At 37.4% G+C, this 22,111-nt stretch overlaps 1 protein-coding gene across 11 annotated transcripts in view; it reads left to right on the forward strand.

Moving 5' to 3' along the window:
• Positions 1-4,523: 4,523 nt before the first annotated feature.
• mapk10 (mitogen-activated protein kinase 10) overlaps positions 4,524-22,111 on the forward strand; it is a 92,789-nt gene continuing 75,201 nt past the window's right edge. For 3 of the 11 annotated variants that reach the window (XM_048165758.1, XM_048165757.1, XM_048165760.1), the window contains exons 1-2: positions 4,525-4,742; positions 4,845-4,941. In XM_048165758.1, coding sequence (XP_048021715.1) covers positions 4,939-4,941 — 3 coding nt within the window. In that variant the 5' untranslated portion in view covers positions 4,525-4,742; positions 4,845-4,938. Of the gene's footprint in view, positions 4,743-4,844; positions 4,942-22,111 lie in introns of all 11 variants that reach the window. The other 8 variants (XM_048165751.1, XM_048165756.1, XM_048165759.1 and 5 more) reach the window with 5 other exon arrangements.

A 22,111-nucleotide genomic window follows, 5' to 3' on the forward strand; every position in this document is an offset into this window, starting at 1 on the left:
GAGGGAAAGACAGGCTAGATTGGTGGGTTTGGTAATTGCATGCCCTGGTTTTGCAAATATGCTTCCACATGCACTTTTGCTACACCTCTGAGGGCCCTGAGTAAAACAGCATGTCCCAAAGAGATTCGAGTTTTCGACAGAACTGTATTGTTTTTGACTCTAAAGTTGTACTATAACAACTAATGTTGTTCTTTTGCTCCCTAAAGGCCCAGTTAAAGGCATAAGCTGAATAGGCTTTAATCCATCTGATCTCATACATCTGATTTGTACTGTTTATGTATACTTTACATAAGAAGCTGAACTCCAGGGTTAAAGTCCAGATGCAGTGGCTTGCAGATCACATAAGCCACTGACTCTCTCAGATTCAGTATGTTTAGTTTGGTTTACTATTTTCAACACTGATAATAATAATAATAAAAGGTTTTTTTAGCACCAAATTAGCATATAAGGAGTCTCCAATCGCTCTTGCTGTACTTTGATGTCATACGCCGATCGGTCTAAGCAACGCCGACGCATCTCGAGCAAGCCTATTGATTTCTGAAGGATCATGTGACACAAATGCATCCTTGATGAGCAGAATCTTCTTTCAAAAACATAAAAATAATTCAAGATAACACTTTGTTTCGATGGTCAGCCCAAATACATACAACTGACTAATAATTATTTAGAGAAAGTTACCCCCATAAACATAAACAGAGAAATATAAAAGTCAGAGATTATCTTATCAGCATCACTCAGCACTTGAAAGGTGGCTTTCAATAGCCAGAGGTCAATTCTAAGTTTGTCAGGAAGTAATTCAGCTTTAATGGCTTCCTTCCACTGAGTGTTCTGATGCTTTTGCGTTTATAAGGCAAGACACGCCCCCTAGTGGAATTTTAGTGTCATTATAAAAAGTCATTTCTCTTTGCACAGGAGGATTTTAAAGAATTCTTTATAACAAATCATATTCACTCATTCTTGAATATGAATTGCAGTTTGTTGATTTTTTTTTTTTTGTGGAATAAATATTAAGAACTTCACCAACATCAAAATGGAGCCATGTTCTCCAACAATCATGAAATATGTATCTGATTCTCCTCGAAAACACTGAAAGCCTTTTTATGTTCCACTCTGCTGAGTGTAACAGAGTGTATTAGTGTACGAAGCAAATACTGCATCTGGAAGATGGAAATTCAACAATAGGAGATTAAATGTTAAACACAGTTGTGTTTATGTGGATTGATTATGTGAACAGGCTCATAACTTTCCCTGCACAGCATCGGCAGTGTCTGCAGAGTAAGTCGATAATTTCCATAATGATATTACGTAAAGATTTTCTCGAGTGCTCTTGATTTCCAAAGTGGACCACTTCACTCTGGCACGGTCATTGTGAGGTATTTGTCTTCTAAAAGGCACAAATGCAGGCTTGGTCAATATTTACAGATGTCCAGACGCTGGAAGAACTTTGCTTGTTCTGTCACAAAATGTGAGACAGTTGAGCTGTAATATTGCTAGTTCAATAAAGTACCTCAGGGATGACGTGTTTTTGATGGCCAACCCGGAAGTTATCGGCGCATGGGTTCCCTCGATCGAAAGCCTATGCATTTTTCCCATAGACGTTTGGAAAATCGCAAAAAAATAAGCTCTGTGTTTAACAAAGGGTTATGACACTTACACGTTTTGTCTATCAAGATAATCTTTATAAGTTAACACAACATTTATACATTTTGAAGCCTAAATAAAGTCGTCAGATATAAAAAGCTAACAGCTATAAACGGACTACAGCACACCATGGTCGCGGATCAACGTCGTCACCACCAAGCTTCCTCAAACTTTATTTAAAAAAACAACTTTATTTAAAAACATGCTCGCTGATTATGATCTGCGCTGTGTATGAATACTTATCCACTTTTTCATGAGAAATTCTGTCCAAATGTCCTGTTTGTCGTGATGACGTCTAAAGTCCCCGCCAAAGGAGTCGCTTTTAGCAACTTGTTAGCAACCGCTGTTTTTAAGACACAATAACGGTTTAAAGAAATCACAAGTGGGTTATAACTGGTGTGTTTTATGTCATAAATCAAATCGTGAAAATATTTAGAGGCTTTGTTAACCACAGACATTATTTCAGGCGATTTAGCAAAAACCCATTCAAAAAACCCATAAGTTGCGTCCCAAATGACGCACTATACACTATGCACTCATGCACTATGTACTTGTGCACTATGCACTCATCCATGTAGTGCGTGAATTGTATAAGGTTATTTTGTCATTTTACAACAGAGTCCGATCCTCCCTTCCCCTCCACTACGTAAGCTGCGACAGTCGAGTGCACAAAGTGTCCAACATTCCACACTTCGTTTTTTCCGTTAATTTAGTGCATCATCCGGGTATTTAAAGTACACTTTTTCTTTTTGGAATTTTCAGTGTGAATGCACTACTCGCACTATTTATACTTAAAAACGTCATAGAATAGTGCACAAGTACGCGAATTGGGACGCACCTATAGACTTTAGGGCAATGGAACCGGAAGTCCTAAAATGCTAACTCGCTTCCAGGTTTTGCCTACAAAAACACATCATCCCTGAGGTACCTTATAGACCTATTTTGTGTTTGCAAACAACAATGACGTTTTTTTTTGTGGGCGGAGCCTACCTTGCGGCAGAAAATGACGGTTCTGCGTTTATATCTCACAATTCTTAGAAGGAAAAACAGAATTGTGAGATATGTTTTGAGTTTATATCCTGCAATTCTGACTCTTTTCCCACAGAACTGTGATATTAAAATATCACATAAAATAATACGCTTTATTTTCTAAGCATTTGGAGAAGAAATGTGTTGAAATAATAAATTACGTAACATTTAAAATTTAATTTATTTGAGCATATTGGAAAATTAATTGGCATAAACTCATAAATTTTCAAATTAAATAAGGCCTATATATAAATTTACTGTTTTTTAGCACTGTTAAAAAATCTTAAAGTCCCCCTGTGGTGAAAATCAAGTTTTTAATGTTAGTTATATGTCTATTTGGTGTTTTAACATGTTTCAAGATGAACCATGTGCAAAATTCATAAGTCAACACCATTGCTGAGTTTTTTCTCTTTAAAACTGCAGTGATCTAAAAACGCGGTTTGAAATTGCTGGTGTTTCTTGCGTCACAAACTACCTTGTAACCAATCATGTCAGTGCAGACGGGCTTTAGCATATCAATAACTATGGCCGCTCTGAAGCATGGGAGTCGTGTAACATTAGCAACACATTGTTAGCTGTTTGATAACATAGTCAAGCAAAAGGCTAATCATATTAAATACCGCTATGTCTCCGACGTTGTAAAAAGCGATACCATTGTGCAGCGTTTACCTCAGTAAAAGTTGACCGAGTGGATCTCTGAGCTCATGAGTATGAGGAGGCGGGGCTAATTAGCATATTCATAGATCCGCAAAACCTAAATGAAAGGGTTTAGAGTTACATTCAAGCTATTTTAAGGCATGAAGAATTTTTTTTTCACCTGAAAAACATTTAAATATGTCATTTTGGTGATCTAAATATGTCTACTTATTGAATACAGGGGGACTTTCCATGTTGTTTTATTACTATAGGCTATTAATTAGTTCATGTTGCCTAGTGCTTAGGTTAAAGGATTAGTTTACTTTCTAATTAAAATTTCCTGATAATTTACTCGCTCATTTACAGCAATCCCAGACGAGAAATAAGGGTCTTATCTAGAAAATCTCATTTTCTAAAAAAAATTTAAAATTTTATATGTTTTAACCATAAATGCTCATCTTGAACTAGCTCTCTTCTTCATCTCTATTAAAATTCTGGCAGTGTAGAAACTGCTAAGTGTATTACTGCCCTCCACAGGTCAAAGTCTGAACTAATTGTTATATACTTGCACTATACTTGCACTTGCACTTCAAACTTTGACCTGTGGAGGCCGAGGGCAGTAATACACTTAGCAGTGTCTACACTGCCAGAATTTTAATAGAGAAGAAGAAAAGAGCTAGTTCAAGATGAGCATTTATTGTTAAAACTTTTTTGTTAAAAACTATTGTTAAAATAATTTATTTATTTATTTATTTTAAGAAAATGAGCAATGGTTTCTCTAGATAAGACCCTCATTCCTCGTCTGGGATCGTGTAGAACGCTTTGAAGCTGCACTGAAACTGTAATTTTGACCTTCAACCGTTTGGAGGCCATTGAAGTCCACTATATGGAGAATCATCCTGGAATGTTTTCATCAAAAACCTTAATTTCTTTTCGACTGAAGAAAGAAAGACATGAACATCTTGGATGACATGAGGGTGAGTAAATTATCAGGAAACTTTAATTTGAAAGTGAACTAATCCTTTAATATCAGAAATAATATCCTAATATCGTGCGTGGGGTCATTTTTTGACGAATGATTCGAAAGAATGTGCGAATCGATTCCTTTGAACTGATTCACCGGAAAGAGTCGTTCGAACGAACCGATTGTTCCAAATGAACCGAAAGCTCTGTGAAGCTGGCTGCTTTTTCTCCGCCCGCCTCCAAACACGCAGTCGGCGGTCATGTGCGCAAGGGCCCACCAATCTACAGATGCGAGATCAGAGCGCCGCTCCTCTCCATCTCCTCACTCCTATGAGACCGCTCTGGGCTTTGACGTCATCGTGTGCTCCCTCCGGTTGCTACGGCAACCCGTCTCCCGCACCCCCTCCCCTTCCCATCCCATCCCTACGCTGGTAGGATCCATAATGGTACAGGCAGCATCCTGCAGCACAATGGTGAGCGCGCAGTGATTCAGCATCGCAAACTCAGGCTTTAATCCTTCTCTTTTTATTTCAACCACATTTCTTTCTTTATATCTGTTTGATTCGTCCTCACAGTGGTCTTTAAAACCGTCGCCTACCGGCATGTTTTGAACTGAACAGAACTGGACTGTCACCGGACCGGGAACGTCGGACGGGCAGCTGGCACGGAATGGTAGGTCGGTGGGAGATGTTGTTGATGCGGGAACCTGAAGGGTGGGGTGATGAATATTGATCGCTATGAAGGTTAATGAAGTCGATGCCTTTGTGGCAAAGGAAAATAAATGATCAGTCACGATTGGCGGTGCGCGCGAGAACGATCAGACTCGTTAACGGCAGGATTTCTCCGGTGTTTACCAGATCCATCCATGTTTTTCCTGCATCACTCGCAGTCCTGCATCATATGTCCTGTTTGCAGTGACGGCAGGCCTTTGTTAGAATATAGACTGATAGAATCTGGAGTCACAATAATGACATGTATATGCAAATGCAGGTCTTATGTATAGGCTGGTTAATTGTAATATTCTACTTAAATTGGCTATATTTATTGAATTTGGTCAAATTATTGCCGTTGAAGAATTTCAATTGCATATTTCCAGACTATTTTTTGCAATTGATATTTTGAAACTGTTATGTGAGTTCATCTTGGAGTCTGAGATGGGGCATATGGGAAATGCACTTGGTTGATGTTTTTCATGTAGGTGTGCTACTAAACAGGAGGAAGCAAATGTGTGAAACCACCTTAAAAATAGGGAAATAAAACATTTTAAAATTAGGATACACAAATTGATGATAATTTAGCTTGCTGTGCTTTTATTTACTTGTTTATTTCAACCCATTGTTGAATCTAAACATGATTCGATAACAATTAAAATGTCATGAAACACGATGTTTTTTTGCACATAATTTTTGGTTTCCGGTTTGAAATAAACGTCACGTCAACATCACATTTTTCATAAGACTGCATTGAATAAAAGCGATTAAAAATGCATAAGCGCATTGATCATATATATATATATATATATTCAACGCAGAATACAAATGGCTCTGCCTTTATTTATGTATTAACCTGAAGGTATTTGTGTAGTGATTAAAAAATGGAATATAATATTTTTGTGCATTTTGGTGCATTCAACTTTGAACTGTAGTGCATTTGTGAGACCCTTAATTCCTTTGAAGAAAAATAAAACTAAGAATTTTGTCGTCACGCTTCGCCACTCAGGCTTTCTATGTTCTACCTTTTGTTTTTTTCGTGATCCGACGTGTGCTGAAATGTTTCTCGACACTTTAAAGGGGCTATATGTAGAATTCAGAAACCCTTGTTTTTAGCGACACCGGTGGCCGTTAAGTGAACTGCAGCCAGCAACTTAATGCTCTTGCTCGAAGTCGTGCACACGTAACGTACAAGAGACTGAATGTGATTCAAGGCCCTGATTCTTTTTCATTCTTTGTTTAGAAGTAAATACCTTGCATTGAACATCCAGGCTCCATCCACGCTGCTTAGAGCGACATTTAGATGAATATGTAAATATGTTATGCGCGCTTTCCTCTCAGTAACAAAACACACAACAAAAATAACCGGTGAGAAAGCTGCAGTTAAAGGTCCCGTTTTTCGTGGTTTTTTGAAGCTTTGATTGTGTGTGCAATATAACGTGTTCATGTTTCGCGTGTAAAAAAACACAGTATTTTTCACATAATTTACTTATCTGTATACCGCTGTTTCCACTGTCATAAAAACGGGCTGATGACTTCCTTGTTCTATGAAGTCCCTCCTTCAGAAATACGTAACGAGTTCTGATTGTGCCAGCGGTTCCTGTGTTGTGATTGGACAGCAGTTTAGCGCATCTTGCCCGGAAAGGTCACGCCTCTTACCATAACGTGGAGATGCACGCGCTCAGTGTTATTGTAAACATGTCTTTAATTTTACCCTATCAATTTGAGCCGGAATCAGACCCGGTGATTGGACTGCGGGATGAAAATAACAGCGTTTCGACGACATGGTGACAAACACACTCTACAAACGCAACTCTTGTGTATTCCTGTGGGCGGAGGTTAGTCAAAAATCTGTTTTAGTGACGTCATTAAAGAAGGAAGTAGAGGGATGTAGTCCAAACTGGCCGTTTGATGTAGGCGACTTCTGTTAAACAAAATATCTCGCTTGGCATTGAACTTTGAGCTTTAAAATTTAACAGATTTTATTTATACTCTAACAACAACATTACACACTAACTAAAGTTTGAAACATGGGATCACGAAGAACGGGACCTTTAAGAAAGCATGTGATCATATGATGTGGATACAGTATGTTTGCACCAGCTCTCTCTGACTTGATTTTGAAGTATATTTGAGACTATAGACTATAGATCTGATTATGTAAGACTATAGAGTGAATTAATCCCTTGGCACATTGACGTCACAGTACAGAAAAGCTCTTTTGGCATTATCCCAAACATTGTAAGCATTCCTTTCATGTGTCTCTCGAAAGCGTGCATAACCGGCGAATCCTTTGGACTTTTCCTGGCAAAACTGGCCTGAGTCCCAGTGTTGCCAAGTCCTGTGGGTTGAAGCGACCCCAAATAACATGATATTTAGCCCCTGGAATGCGAATTTAACCAAGGGAACCCCACCAAAAACGTGGATTTTACCCCCCTGAATTTTACCAGGAGACCCCCTGAAATGTGATTGGGCTAGTTTTGGGCTAGTTTTCAGGGATTTGTTGTGAAAACCTGGCAACCCTGCTGAGTCCTTCACATAAAAATCAGTTTACAGGCTTTCATAGACAAACTAGTTTCATTACAAGCTGTTCACACATTGGCAATACAAAAAGCGATTGATACATGAAAATTCTTCCCTTTAACCTGTTATATATAATCTCCACTGTACCACCCGCGGTACACATACCTTTCAAAAGAGACCAAAACCATGCATATACTCCAAATGGTTCAAGAACAGCATGCAATATTCTTTAAGTATGTTTTTTTAGGCGTTTTAGGCTAATTTTTCAGGAAAGCAGCGGCACAATGTGGCTTTTAAGCATCAGTACTCTATTAAAATGGGCCAATTACTGCAGGGCTTGGCAAGGCACAGTGCATAATTCTAAGGGACGCCCATGAACCAATCAACCGGAGCCCCCAAAAAGACCCCATATGGCTAATTAGGCTGTTCTATTGTGTCTGTATATTGTTAAATCACATACCAGTTGGTGCCCTTGTTAGACTCTGCTCACGGTTTAGTGTCAGAGGTTATCGTGATCACCTGTATTCTCATATTCTCCAGGTATGCTGATATCAATAGAGTGATTTGGGAATGAATTAGTGAAGTACTCAGCCTTGAGAAGCTGGCTTGGATGGTTCAGCAAACATTCCTTATCTGCAAACTGACCACGCTCCTAGGGAATTGTCACTGTTTTTTCAAGGACTCTTTTACCTGAATAGTTCATTGTAAATAGATGCTTGACCTATCCAGTTATGTAGTCCACTGCAATAGATAGGGTTAAACTTGTTATTTCCATCAATATTTATTGGCTTTCTTGTTTGGTTGTATGCATATTTAGCTATTGTTTGTTTGCATTCATGTTGGATCAGTAAACTCTTTGAATCTTGATTTCTTATGCCACGTCTATTGGACTGCAAAAGTAGTGTTTTGCATTACCTGCTAATTGCAGTTAATATAACAATATACAGTATTATGCTGTGGTCATCAAGTTTTGAGGTCTAAAATGAAAATTACACGTTTCTAAATGTCATGTGCAAGCTCTGCAGGATTGCAAAATCATAATTTTAGTCTCTGCTGTACAGTCAAAGAACACTTAATATTGTATGTTTTGGAGCCAATAGCTTGTTTTGTCTCTGGTTGATTGTGGTTAGGATTAGTCACCCCAGTTAAGCCAACTCAGTGTTGTAATGTTTCTATCGCAGGCCTACATTATGCAACTAAATTCTGTGTGTTACAGGCCAAAGCCATTTGTAATGAGTTTGTAGATGATGTCAGTGCTAACCAGGGAAAACAATGGTATCAATGTTATTGGAATGGTATCAAGCATTACCAATCTGCTGTTATTAACACTTTTTAATGTCAATGTTTGAGACATTCAATGAATTTCTTGGCTTATGCCATAGCACATTTTCAGGGATACCTTTTTTTTTAAGGTCATTAATTTTGTAAGAGGGATTATTAATAAATCGAATGTCTTTCTTCCTCATGCAAGGCTGCCATTTTAGAGCGAGTACTAGCAAATTTATAAATCACTCAATCAAAAAGACTTAAATGGGCAATTCTGGCATCATTTAGTCACCCTTATGTTGTTTTGAACCAGTATGACTTGGAAAGAAGATTTTTATATGGACTAATAAATGTAAATAGGGACTATGGAAGCTTATTTTTGCCATGGACTAAAAGTATAAAAAAGGTAACTGCGACTTCTTATCTCACAATTCAGACTTTTTCCCCCCAAAATGGCAGTTTTATATCTTGGAATTGTGAGTTTACATCCCACAATTCTGAGTTTACATCTCGCATTTCTATAATTTTTTCTCAATTTTCCCCCCAGAAATTTTAGACACCTGAACTGACCGCATGAACATGCAGAATTCTAATTAAAAAAGTCAGAATTGCAAGTTTATAACTCAATTGTGAGAAGTCGCAGTGTAGTGGTAGTGATATTTTTATAATCATGCTTAAATTTTGGATCTTTCAGTTGTTTTAAAGCTCAGAACTCTGAATTGGGACTTATTGTAGGCATGTGTCCAGGCGTATAATGGATGATGTCATTTGTGGGTGTGGAGTTACTGGATGCTCATTATACTAGTAATTATGCGAGAGGAGGGGCGTGGCTTTAGACAGATCTCCACCTGCTCCTGTTCTGAGTGACTAGCACTCGCTTTCTGATTATCAGTCGCTCTCTTTTATTATATATGCTGTAAAAGCAGATCTTGTTCAACAATAACCAACCCACACGATCTATAGCATAGAACAGAATTTCAGATTTTTTAGTCTGTACTCCCACAAGCTTCCAGTGTACCATAAAGAGGTTTAGCACCACATTTGACTTTCTGTACGCCGTAAAATAATGTTTATCATCAGAACTGTGGTATTCGGTGAAATTTCAGCCCCAAGGAGAATGTTTCCTGTACAAGCCGATGGTTTTAAGATACATACCTCAAAGGCTGCTGGGATTGATTCTGAGATTGCTGAACACAGCAGCCCACAGGAAGAAAAACTCTTTGACTTTATCAATAGCTTTCCACTTTAATGTTTCACCTCCCTGCATCACTTCAAAGGGAAAGTTAATCATGACTTAATTTGCTAAATGTATGTGGGAAAATATATTAGAGGATAAATTGTTTTTATATTTATTTTAAAATATTTTAATTAGAAATGAGCTCTTTTTTTGAAAAAAATAAAAATAAAAATGTCCAGTCTATCTGCATCTGTACTGGCAGATGTTGCTTTAAGTAATATCAGTATTGGTATCAACTTCTATGCCAAATAGACATAAAAGCAGTTATGTCCATAATATACTCTATGAGCAATGTTAATCTACAATCCTCTGGTATGTCGCCTTCGCTTTGATGAAAGCTCTTGAATTGACAGATGGTGCAGTTATTGACTTGCTGTTTGTATATATAATTACTTTCAGTTGTTCATTTGCATTTTATCTTATATAACTGATTGTCTCTCGGTAGTTGTAAATCCAGTAGCACTGCATCAACACACTTCTAGAGTTGATTGACTTCTTTAGGCTAGTGTTTGTTATTATTTTATAGTGATTGTATCCTAGTGCCTTTTTGTGCATTTGTGCTATTTGGATAGATTAAATATGTCATAATGTAATGCTTGTGACTGAAAATTCTACAGTGATTCCAAGATTCCAGATTTTATTCCTTTGGCAGAATGCAAATGGAGATATTTTGCTTAACGTCCTATAGAGAATGAGAATGTTGTGTCACAGCACTTTGACTCGTGTTGCATTTCGGGAAGGCGTCGCCATATTAGAAGGATACGCTATCCGTTGCCATGGTTACTTTGACAGTGAGACGGTCAGACCGAGAGAAATAGCGTGATATTTGTTTGCAATTTTGCGATACGCCGCAGTTTCTTTGAATGAAATGGATAATGACGAAGTGAAAGGAAAGTGGCTCTATCGGGAGAGACTAAATAACACCTTTTCCTCCCATAAAAAACCGATATAATGTACTTATTACTTAATGTACTAAGAAAGACAGTGATAGATCAGACCAAACTCAGTAAACATCATACTAATAAAGTAAAGTTGAGCCCATAATGTGAACGCAACGTGTTTAAATTCACGAGAGTTTTCGTCACATAGAAAACTGTTGAGAAACGTCGCTTAATTTAGCCTTATAATGATATTAATGATATTTTTCTGTGCTTTATTAATATAGTGTTTACTAAGTTTGTTATTTTATTGGCACTGTCTTTTTCTTTATGGGAGGAAAACACGTGTAATTAAATGTGTTGCGTTCATATTCTGGGCTCATCTGGGTTTTTGTCCGTAGTATGCTTTATGGTGTCAGTGCGGCACAGTGCAAGAGTTCAGACCCTTTAAGCAATTAAAAGCAAATTTTTAAGTTTAAGTTATTAGCAAGCAGCATTATTTAGAGAAACTGCTTGACATCACTATGTATGTATCGCAAAATTTATTTATTAAATTAATCTGCTCTCTCTGTTGCGCTTTATCTCGGGTTCACTGAAGAAGTTACCATAGCAACGGATAGCGTTTCCTGCTAATATGGCGGCGCCTTCCCGAAATGCAACGCGGAGTGAAAACATCGTGACGTAATTCTCATTCTCTATCTGTTCCATACAAATGACAATAGTGGGCATTGATTCATATTCAACTGACAATGCATTCATCAAGGTATAAATTTCATCAGTTCATAAATTCCCTGGGAATTGAACCCATGACTTGCTATTGCTAGTGCGATCAGACATTCACTCTTTAAAGATCCAGAAGTATAAAACAAAATAAAGTAGTCAAATTGAAGTCTTCTGAAGCCAGATAATATCTTTGCGTGGGGAACAGCATGAAAATTAAAAGGGACCTATTACAAGATGAAATATAAATCTCTGGTGTCCCCAGAATGTGTCTGTGAAGTTTCAGCTCAAAATACCCCACAGATCATTTATTATAATTTGCTCCTATTTAGGTACGAGTAAAAACACACTGTTTTTGTGTGTGTCCCTTTAAATGCAAATGAGCTGCTGCTCCCGGCCCCCTTTCCAGAAAAGGGAGAAGCTTGAAACCTCGCAATTCGGTTGCTCAACAACAACAAAGCTGGAGAATCTCACGCTGCCAAAATGATTTTCAGTAACGATGTTCAGCCCTACATTGTTCAAACCGGAGTCGGATACATTTATGTAGTTTCTGTGGAGTTGATTCAACTCATCGACTAGCATGTGCCGTCATGTCAATCTATTGTGCAAATTCAGCGTTGAATTGACCCTCGTTTGTGAAGCAGTCCGGCGTAAAATGACGGCATGGTAACAAAACTCTACTACAACAACTCTTCCTCTTCTCTAAAGCAGCCCAACATGGCCTCACCCCCTTTGTTGCTTGTTTGGGCAGGGTTTATGTAAATTTCAGGGTTAGTGATGTCACTAAGCTTGTTGTAGTCCCTAAACAGCAAAATCTTTAAAAGAAAATATCTTAACTTTGCAGGTGTATACGCTCAAACAGCAACATTACACACTAATTAAAGTTAAAAAAGTGAAATCATAATCAACCACCCCTTTAAGTCAAGAGATTGTGCCAGATTGTGAACAAGAAAGAAGATATCAGAGAATTGAGTGAACTATTCCTTTAAATACAGTACATCAAAACATCATTACTATTGGAGATAATAGCATCTTAAAGCTCAAATAGTAGAGCATGGCACTAGCCATGCCAAGGTCGTGGGTTTGATTCCCTGATTAAATGTATATCTTAAATCCATTGTAAGCTGCTGCGGATAAAATCGTCTGTCGAGCACATAAAATGTAGATTCAGTGATGTTTAAGCGTCTTGACTATATAGTGTCGAATGAACGTTGATTAATGACTCTGACCCATTGTTTCGTCAGAGAAATTAATCTCTAGAGGCATTAGAGTAAATGTCATGAATTCATATCTGTTACATAAATAGATTTCTACTTAATTGGTTTTATTAGGTGTGTGCTATGCTCATTTGTGACTATAGGTGTTTGTGTGTGAGTGAGTGTATTCAGTTTCATTTTCCAACACACAAGAGGGAAAGTGTAAGTCATCATGCTCAGCTCAGTTTAGAGAGAGTTCTGATTAAAGCTGGGAATGTAACTGCAGCTGTCAGCAAAGGATTTATCTGATAGTATTAATGTGGACTGGAATTGTGGGATGTCAAACCACCTGAACATCTGCACTCACTATTTTTGTATTACTATATAGTGTATCTCTGAAATTGAATTATGTGATTATTGATGTTCAGGTATAGCACATTCAAAATGAAGGAATATCACTTTTAAAGACATTATATATCTGTATGTTTAACAAAGATATGGAGATATGGAGGTTTCTTGTTCACTCTGTTCCAAGTATCTGAACCATGTTGAATTTGTTTACTGTGGACGCCATATTTGTTTCACATTCAAACAGAAATGACTCATAGCTGTTCAAAACGCTCAGTGACAGTACAGAAGAGCTGTTTGTGAACCCTCAACCTATGAGGCGTTTTGAAAGGTTCTTCTTATCAAGAATCATTCCTCTGTATTGGGGTTCCTGAGTTAGCTCTATGGATCTTAAGAGATTTTAAAAGGCCTTGATGTTACATTAAAGGTTTTTTGGATCAGTGTATTGAGAGTGAAGTACTCACGGTTTCTTTTAAGTAAGAAAGTGGATTTGCTGTGGTTTGGAGACAGCAAGCATGAGGCACAGAGGAAAAGAGGAATATTAGGAAACACCAAACTTTAGTTTAGGGAAAATGAAAAAGAAAGAAAGAAAGAAAAAAACTGGCATTTGAGAAGTGGAGGGATCAGGGCTTAAGGAGTGGGTTGGCCCCTGCCATCCGGTATGATTTGGTCTCATGCTGATCAGGGAGGAGAAAGGAATGAATGAACAAGTGTGTTTACTGCCTGGGAAAAACCGAAGACTCAGCATGTTACCCTGAAACCTCACCGTATAATATAGATAGATAAAAAATTAGATAGATAGATAGGTACATAGATACATAGATAGATACATAGATACATAGATTGATAGATAGATTGATTGATTGATTGATTATGAAGATGGATGGATGGATAAATGGATGAATGGATGGATGGATGCTTTATTGTTTTATAGGATAGATAGATAGATAGATAGATAGATAGATAGATAGATAGATAGATAGATAGATAGATTAGGAAGATGGATGATGGATGATTGGGTAGACAGGCAGATAGATAGATAGATAGATAGATAGATAGATAGATAGATAGATAGATAGATAGATAGATAGATAGATAGATAGATAGATAGATAGATAGATAGATAGATAGATAGATGGATGGATGCATGAAAATCCCTCACCTTTCGGCGAAATTCGCCGTTTTGAAACCAAAATAGGTGACCTACGTGAATCGTGTAGATTCAATGAGAAAAAAAAAATTTGAAAGGAGGGTGGGGGGGGGGGTTCATATTCAGTGAACTGCGAACAGGTGCGTGTGCCAGAAAGGAGCGCGAGTGCATGGAAATATTAATGCGAAGGGCCTTGCATCACCGGTGCAGACCACCATCAGAAGCTGAAAGCACGCCTGGCCTCGGCAATTTACCTGACTGAATTTGGTGAGTGCTGGCAGGGCTCGACAATGAGGACTCCCCGATGGCCCGGGGCCAGTGTGAACGACGCTCGGGACAGTAGACGCACCGGTCACTTGCCCGATCGGACCAGTCCTGTGGGTGTGCGTTATATATCGTCTATAATATCGTAATTGTTGATTTAACGATCTGAAATTATCGAGTATGTCCCTCACTTTACAAAAACATAGTCTACATAGTCTACTAGACATAGTCTAGTAGGTTAGAGTAACGTTAGTGTGTGCGCATATTAAAGTGTACGCTTTCACTGCGTGATTTAGTCTATTAAAATGCCCCCAGAATAATGCCCCTCAAGATAAGGGGCAAAAATGCCCCTGTATATATTTCATATATAATTTAATAAAGTCAATCAATATTACACAAAGAGCGCCGTTTTTCTCCAAATATTAGCATGATTACAAATGTGATATTGATTTTATTCAGCATACAGTTTAATGAACAAGAACTTAATATCAAGTGACTTACATTTTAGACACCAAATCGTCTGTTTCGCTGTATTTCGCCAACGAAAATAGTTCCAAAGTCAGATTGTTTTGCGTCTTTGAGCAACACTTCCAGAATGAATCAGCCGCTTGAATGAATCAGTTGAATCTCAATGATTCGCTTATTAACAGTGATTCTCTGCCACCTACTGGCGGGTTTAATTTCACAGTTAAAGTGTCAAATTCAAATAACAGTATTTAACGTTTTATATTTTGAACATTAAAAACATTTTTATGCATCTGTAACTGCTCTTGATTAACTTTAATAAAGTTATCTATTCTATAGTTATACATTAGATTACAATTTCTGTACCTGAAAATCTTCTGTTTAAACCTACATGAAAAACTTGAAAAGCACCATTTATTTAATTTATATGTTTGTTCTGTTGTATTTATTTGTGCTATTACTCGTATTTTGATTATTTGTTACTATTTTACTACTTACTGTTTATTTGTCTAACAATATTTAAAATATTTAATCTAGTAGCTTTTGGTGTTATAACCTTATTTACTGAGGTTAAATGTATCAAAAACAATGAAAACAATAACTATGCTTATTTTATAGGCCCATTTTCTTGTCTTTTACTTTTATTAATTGTTTTGTTGTGGGGCCCGGAAAATTTCGGCAGGGCAAGTAAAAATTTGAACCACTGGCCCAACTGGGCCAGCAGAAAAAATCCTTAGCGTTGAGCCCTGGATGGTTTCAATAATTTTAATATTTTCTGGTATATCTAAGTTAAGTTACCCAGGAGCTTTGTTGACATAGACTTAGCTAACGTTAGCTACAGCTTGATGAATTGAGTCATTGAACACAGCAGGAGAGAACGCAACGTTAGCTAGCTAAAGCTCTGGTGGAAAATTATTAGCTAACGCTACCGTTTTTGAGGAGGTAGATTTTGAGGTGAGGGGACTGACAAGGCAGAAGGTAAAGTGGTCCACCGTTCTATCAATAAGTAGACCTGCCAACCTGTACGCAATTTGCGTAGCGGATACGCATTTTGACTTCAAAGTATGCTGGTACGATTTGTCACTCTACACAAAAACCTGGTGACGCCTCTGTGCATGCGCAGTCCTCAAATCAAGCAACAGCAAAAAAAGAAGAGTTCGACCAATCATAGCGCTAGGTTCTTCCCCCAAATATACTGTAAATGTTAGACCCAGTGACAGGCTGGCATGAAATGGCTTGCATAATACTTAGTAAGGTGGCCATAATAATTTTTGACTCATGGCTGAAGTTAAGTTTCTCCAGCTCTCCCCAGGTTGGCAAAAAAAGCATCTCAAAATGCATCAGATTGATGCTTTAAAATATGGAATATTTAAATTTTTCTTCCAGGGGAGCATGCCCCCGGACCAGAGATTTTCAGATAGATAGATAGATAGATAGATAGATAGATAGATAGATGGATGATTGGGTAGACAGGCAGATAGATAGATAGATAGATAGATAGATAGATAGATAGATAGATAGATAGATAGATAGATAGATAGATAGATAGATAGATGGATGATTGGGTAGACAGGCAGATAGATAGATAGATAGATAGATAGATAGATAGATAGATAGATAGATAGATAGATAGATAGATAGATAGATAGATAGATAGATGGATGATTGGGTAGACAGGCAGATAGATAGATAGATAGATAGATAGATAGATAGATAGATAGATAGATAGATAGATAGATAGATAGATAGATAGATAGATGATTGGGTAGACAGGCAGATAGATAGATAGATAGATAGATAGATAGATAGATAGATAGATAGATAGATAGATAGATAGATAGATAGATAGATGATTGGGTAGACAGATAGATGATAGAGAGGATAGATAGATAAGCCATTTAAACTACAATCATTCTTTCGGCCTTTGAGTTTTTTCCTCTCTGTATTTTGAAATGAGTTCAATGGCCGCATCTGTTAATCAGACTGCAGGAATGTGAATAATTTAGATGTTTTTGCTTTGCCCTATAGAGGCAGACCGTGTTATGCAAGAGACAACTTTAATTGCCTCGGCACGCTAATGAGATGTTATTATCGCTGCGCTTTGTTTGTGTTCTTCTAAATAGTCATCCAAACAAGTGTTTGGACAAATGTCATTCCCCCCAGGATAACCCCCTGTCCTGGTGACTGCTTTCCTTCCACTCTTGAATCTTCTACATGTGTTTGTTTAATTACACACATTTTGTCTTCCTAAAACTGAGGAAGGAGAGAGTTTAGCCTTTTTAAAAATGTTTTTCACTTAATTTCTAAATGATCAGCTGGTTATAGAGGCTGATTTTAAGATCTCAGGTCTCGAAAATTTACTGTTGTCTTTCCAGATATTTCACTGAAGTAACTGCAAGCTATCCACTTCTACTCCGCTCTGAGCTGTGAGCCTGTGAGGTTCAGTTGTATGTCTTTCTTTAGTGTTTGGTTGAATGCATCTGCTGCTGCGGAGCTCACTTGACAGGATTTCAGGTTCCCCACAGCACTGTGGCCAGAGAGAGAGTGAGAGAGAGAGAACACGAGAAAGGGAGGAGAAAGAGAGAGGAAGGAATGATGAGAAATATGGGACCAATGTGGAATTACTGGCATATTTATGTGATGCTTGTAAGCCAACTTAAGGTTTGCCTCCGGTGCACAGCAAAAAAGAACAAACTAAAAGCACTCACACACACACACACACACACACACACACACACACACACACACACACACACACACACACACACACACAATAAGAGCTGTAAATACACACACACAGACAGCTTGATGTGACTGTCATACACCTATAAGTCATTGAGAAACCAATTAATGTGTTCAAAAACATTTTTCATACATTTTTCAAAAACATTTTTCAACATTTTTTCATTGATCGATATAAAATATTATAATTTGGGTGGGTTGTATACAGTAAAAATGGTAATATTGTCAAATTTTCAATTTGAATATTTTAAAATGTAATTTCTTCCTGAGTCTCTCCATCAGTGTCTGACTCCAGTTTGAACAATGTAAGGCTGAACACCATTACTGACAATCCTCATTTTGGCTGCATGAGATTCTCCAGCTTTGTTGTTGTTGAGCAACTGAAGCATGAGCTGTTAAAGCTCCGCCCTCTTCTAGAGAGGGGGCCGGGAGCAGCAGCTCATTTGCATTTAAAGGGACACACACAAAAACAGCGTGTTTTTGCTCACGCCCAAATAGGGGCAAATTTGTCAAGCTATAATAAATGATCTGTGGGTCATTTTGAACTGAAACTTCACAGAGACATTCTGGAGACACCAGAGACTTATATTACATCTTGTAAAAGGGGCATTATAGGTCCCTTTAAAAATCTCATTAACACAGAACTTTTGAATTGTAGTGTATATTTTTTCCTAAAACAAATATTGGATGGATGGATGGATGGATGGATGGATAGACAGAAAGACAGACAGACACTGTGCCCCCATGATGGACACTCCTGATTGGCTGTGTGGGCTCTGCCCCTCAGGGATGCTGCACTGTGATTGGCTGAGTCCAGATTGAGACCATGCTGTTGCCACAGAAAAGAGGATTTGATATTAACAGAACAGTGAGTGACATTTGCTTTGGACACTCAAGGCATCTGCCATTGTTAGCTCAGTTGTTCAGCCTGTTTTCTTCTATTGTTTTTAGAATGAAGGTGGTACAGCAAGTCAAACAGCTGACAAGATAATAAGAATCATAGTCATAGTGGTGGAGAACATTGCTATTGACATCTTGAGTATTTCGGCAGTTGCTAAGAAACTCGTTGAGTCACTGCAGAGAGTTTGAGTACATGATGAATGCTGAGAATAAGAGAGACATTATGACTGACTGATTGTAGGCGGTGTTTGTTATTTACTCCTCCCACCCAATGGAGGAAGGTATGGATCTGTCAAAAAGGTTGATTTGTTATATGAGAGTTTTGTGGTTTCTAACATATTAGCTGTTTGTGAGCTCCTTACAGACTACATTTTAAGGCATCATAGGCAATAAGTCAATGGTATAAATTAATACAATAAATTATGTTGCCTTCTCATTTTGGCATCATCATGTAAGAAGGCGATCCCAGAATGCCCTGCGACAAGGGAAAAAGGCGAAGTAGAAAGAAATGCATCAATATAGTATGCAAGCTTGTTTCCACCAATAATAAAAAAAAATAAAAAAGGTAATTGCGACTTTTTATGTCACAATTCTGACTTTTTTTTTCTCACAATTGTGATTTTGCGAGATATAAACTCACAATTGCGAGTTATAAAGTCAGAATTGTGAGTTATAAAGTCAGAATTGCGTGATATAAAGTCAGAATTGTGAGTTATAAAGTCAGAATTGCGTGATATAAAGTCAGAATTGTGAGATATAAAGTCAGAGTTGCGTGATATAAAGTCAGAATTGTGCGATATAAAGTCAGATTGTGATTGTGTTATAAAGTTATCAGTCAGAATTGCGTGATATAAAGTCAGAATTGTGTGATTTAAAGTCAGAATTGTGAGATATAAAGTCAGAATTGTGTGATTTAAAGTCAGAATTGTGAGTTATAAAGTCAGAATTGTGTGATTTAAAGTCAGAATTGTGTGATTTAAAGTCAGAATTGTGAGTTATAAAGTCAGAATTGTGTGATTTAAAGTCAGAATTGTGAGATATAAAGTCAGAATTGTGTGATTTAAAGTCAGAATTGTGAGTTATAAAGTCAGAATTGTGTGATTTAAAGTCAGAATTGTGAGTTATAAAGTCAGAATTGTGTGATTTAAAGTCAGAATTGTGAGTTATAAAGTCAGAATTGTGAGATATAAAGTCAGAATTGTGAGATATAAAGTCAGAATTGTGTGATTTAAAGTCAGAATTATGAGTTATAAAGTCAGAATTGTGAGATATAAAGTCAGAATTGTGTGATTTAAAGTCAGAATTGTGAGTTATAAAGTCAGAATTGTGTGATATAAAGTCAGAATTGTTAGATATAAAGTCAGAATTGCGTGATATAAAGTCAGAATTGTTAGATATAAAGTCAGAATTGTGAGTTATAAAGTCAGAATTGTGTGATTTAAAGTCAGAATTGTTAGATATAAAGTCAGAATTGCGTGATATAAAGTCAGAATTGTTAGATATAAAGTCAGAATTGTGAGTTATAAAGTCAGAATTGTGTGATTTAAAGTCAGAATTGTGAGTTATAAAGTCAGAATTGCGTGATATAAAGTCAGAATTGTGAGATATAAAGTCAGAATTGTGTGATTTAAAGTCAGAATTGTGAGTTATAAAGTCAGAATTGCGTGATATAAAGTCAGAATTGTGAGTTATAAAGTCAGAATTGTGTGATTTAAAGTCAGAATTGTGAGTTATAAAGTCAGAATTGCGTGATATAAAGTCAGAATTGTGAGATATAAAGTCAGAATTGTGAGTTATAAAGTCAGAATTGTGTGATTTAAAGTCAGAATTGCGTGATATAAAGGGAACTACTTTAAAGGTCCCGTTTTTCGTGGTTTTTTGAAGCTTTGATTGTGTTTATAGTGTGCAATATAACATGTGTTCATGTTTCGCGTGTAAAAAAACAGTATTTTTCACATAATTTACTTATCTGTATACCGCTGTTTCCACTGTCATAAAAACGGGCTGATGACTTCCTTGTTCTATGAAGTCCCTCCTTCAGAAATACGTAACGAGTTCTGATTGTCCAAGGGGTTCCTGTGTTGTGATTCGACAGCAGCTTAGCGAACCTTGCCCGGAAAAGTCACGCCTCTTACCATAACGTGGAGATGCACGGCACGCGCTCAGTGTTATTGTAAACATGTCTTTAATTTTACCCTATCAATTTGAGCCGGAATCAGACCAGGTGATTGGACTGCGGGATGAAAATAACAGCGTTTCGACGACATGGCGACAAACACACTCTACAAACGCAACTCTTGTGTATTCCTGTGGGTGGAGGTTAGTCAAAAAACTGTTTTAGTGACGTCATTAAAGAAGGAAGTAGAGGGATGTAGTCCAAACTGGCCGTTCGATGTAGGCGACTTCTGTTAAATAAAATATCTCGCTTGGCATTGAACTTTGAGCTTTAAAATTTTACAGATTTTATTTATACTCTAACAACAACATTACACACTAACTAAAGTTTGAAACATGGGATCACGAAGAACAGGACCTTTAAACAATATTTTCATTTTTATTAGACTATCATGTTGTTTAAGGGTGCATTCACACTTGTAGTTCGGTTCGTTTGGTTCATTTGGTCTGGACCAAAGAAGAAAAAAAACATTTAATCCTGGTCCGATTAGCGTTCAGATTGGCAATTTTATCACCGAACCAAAAGATACCAAACCTTAAGGCATAGGGATACATTCACAACGTGATTATGACGTATTGCGTATTCTGAGACGGAACTTACCAAACACCCAAAACAATGCTGTGTGCTGAGATAAATGAGCTCGTTGTGTGTGTGTAGCCTGCGTATGATGGTATTTTGGCCAGCTGGGAACTCGTGAAGAGTTTATAAAATGTGTCAAGTAGTCAAAACAGTGGCGAGAATCCCTCCGTCACACACACAAATGATCTGCTGTGAGGAGACGTGCGTCTGATGCCTGTCATGGGCAAACTCGCGACTGTGACAAGAAAAACTGACATGCGTGAGGATTCTGTCCTTTTTAGGGTCTCATCTTCCTGTTTTTGGTTCGTTTACATGTCTTTGGTCCGTGTTGCGTTCATATATCATTCGAACCGACCCATCTTTTCAGCGGTCTCGGTCCGCTTGTTTGGTGCGCACCAGGGTTTGGATGGCAGCGTTCACATATGTTCAAATGAACCGCACTAACTGAGCAATCGCACCAGGGTTCGTTTTAATCGAACCAAACATGACAAGTGTGAACGCACCCTAACATACACTAGGATCAAACTATTGGAATCAGTGCTGTTATTGTTAACTAAAACCAAAAATATTAAAAATTGTTTTTAGAAATTGAAATAAACCTAAAATAAAATATAAATAGTAAATTATAAATTTAAAAAACTTAAAATTTGAACAGTTAAAATTGTTGCGTTGAACTAACTGAATAAAA

Source organism: Megalobrama amblycephala, linkage group LG18 (genome assembly GCF_018812025.1).
Source record: "Megalobrama amblycephala isolate DHTTF-2021 linkage group LG18, ASM1881202v1, whole genome shotgun sequence".
Taxonomy (NCBI): Eukaryota; Metazoa; Chordata; class Actinopteri; order Cypriniformes; family Xenocyprididae; genus Megalobrama; species Megalobrama amblycephala.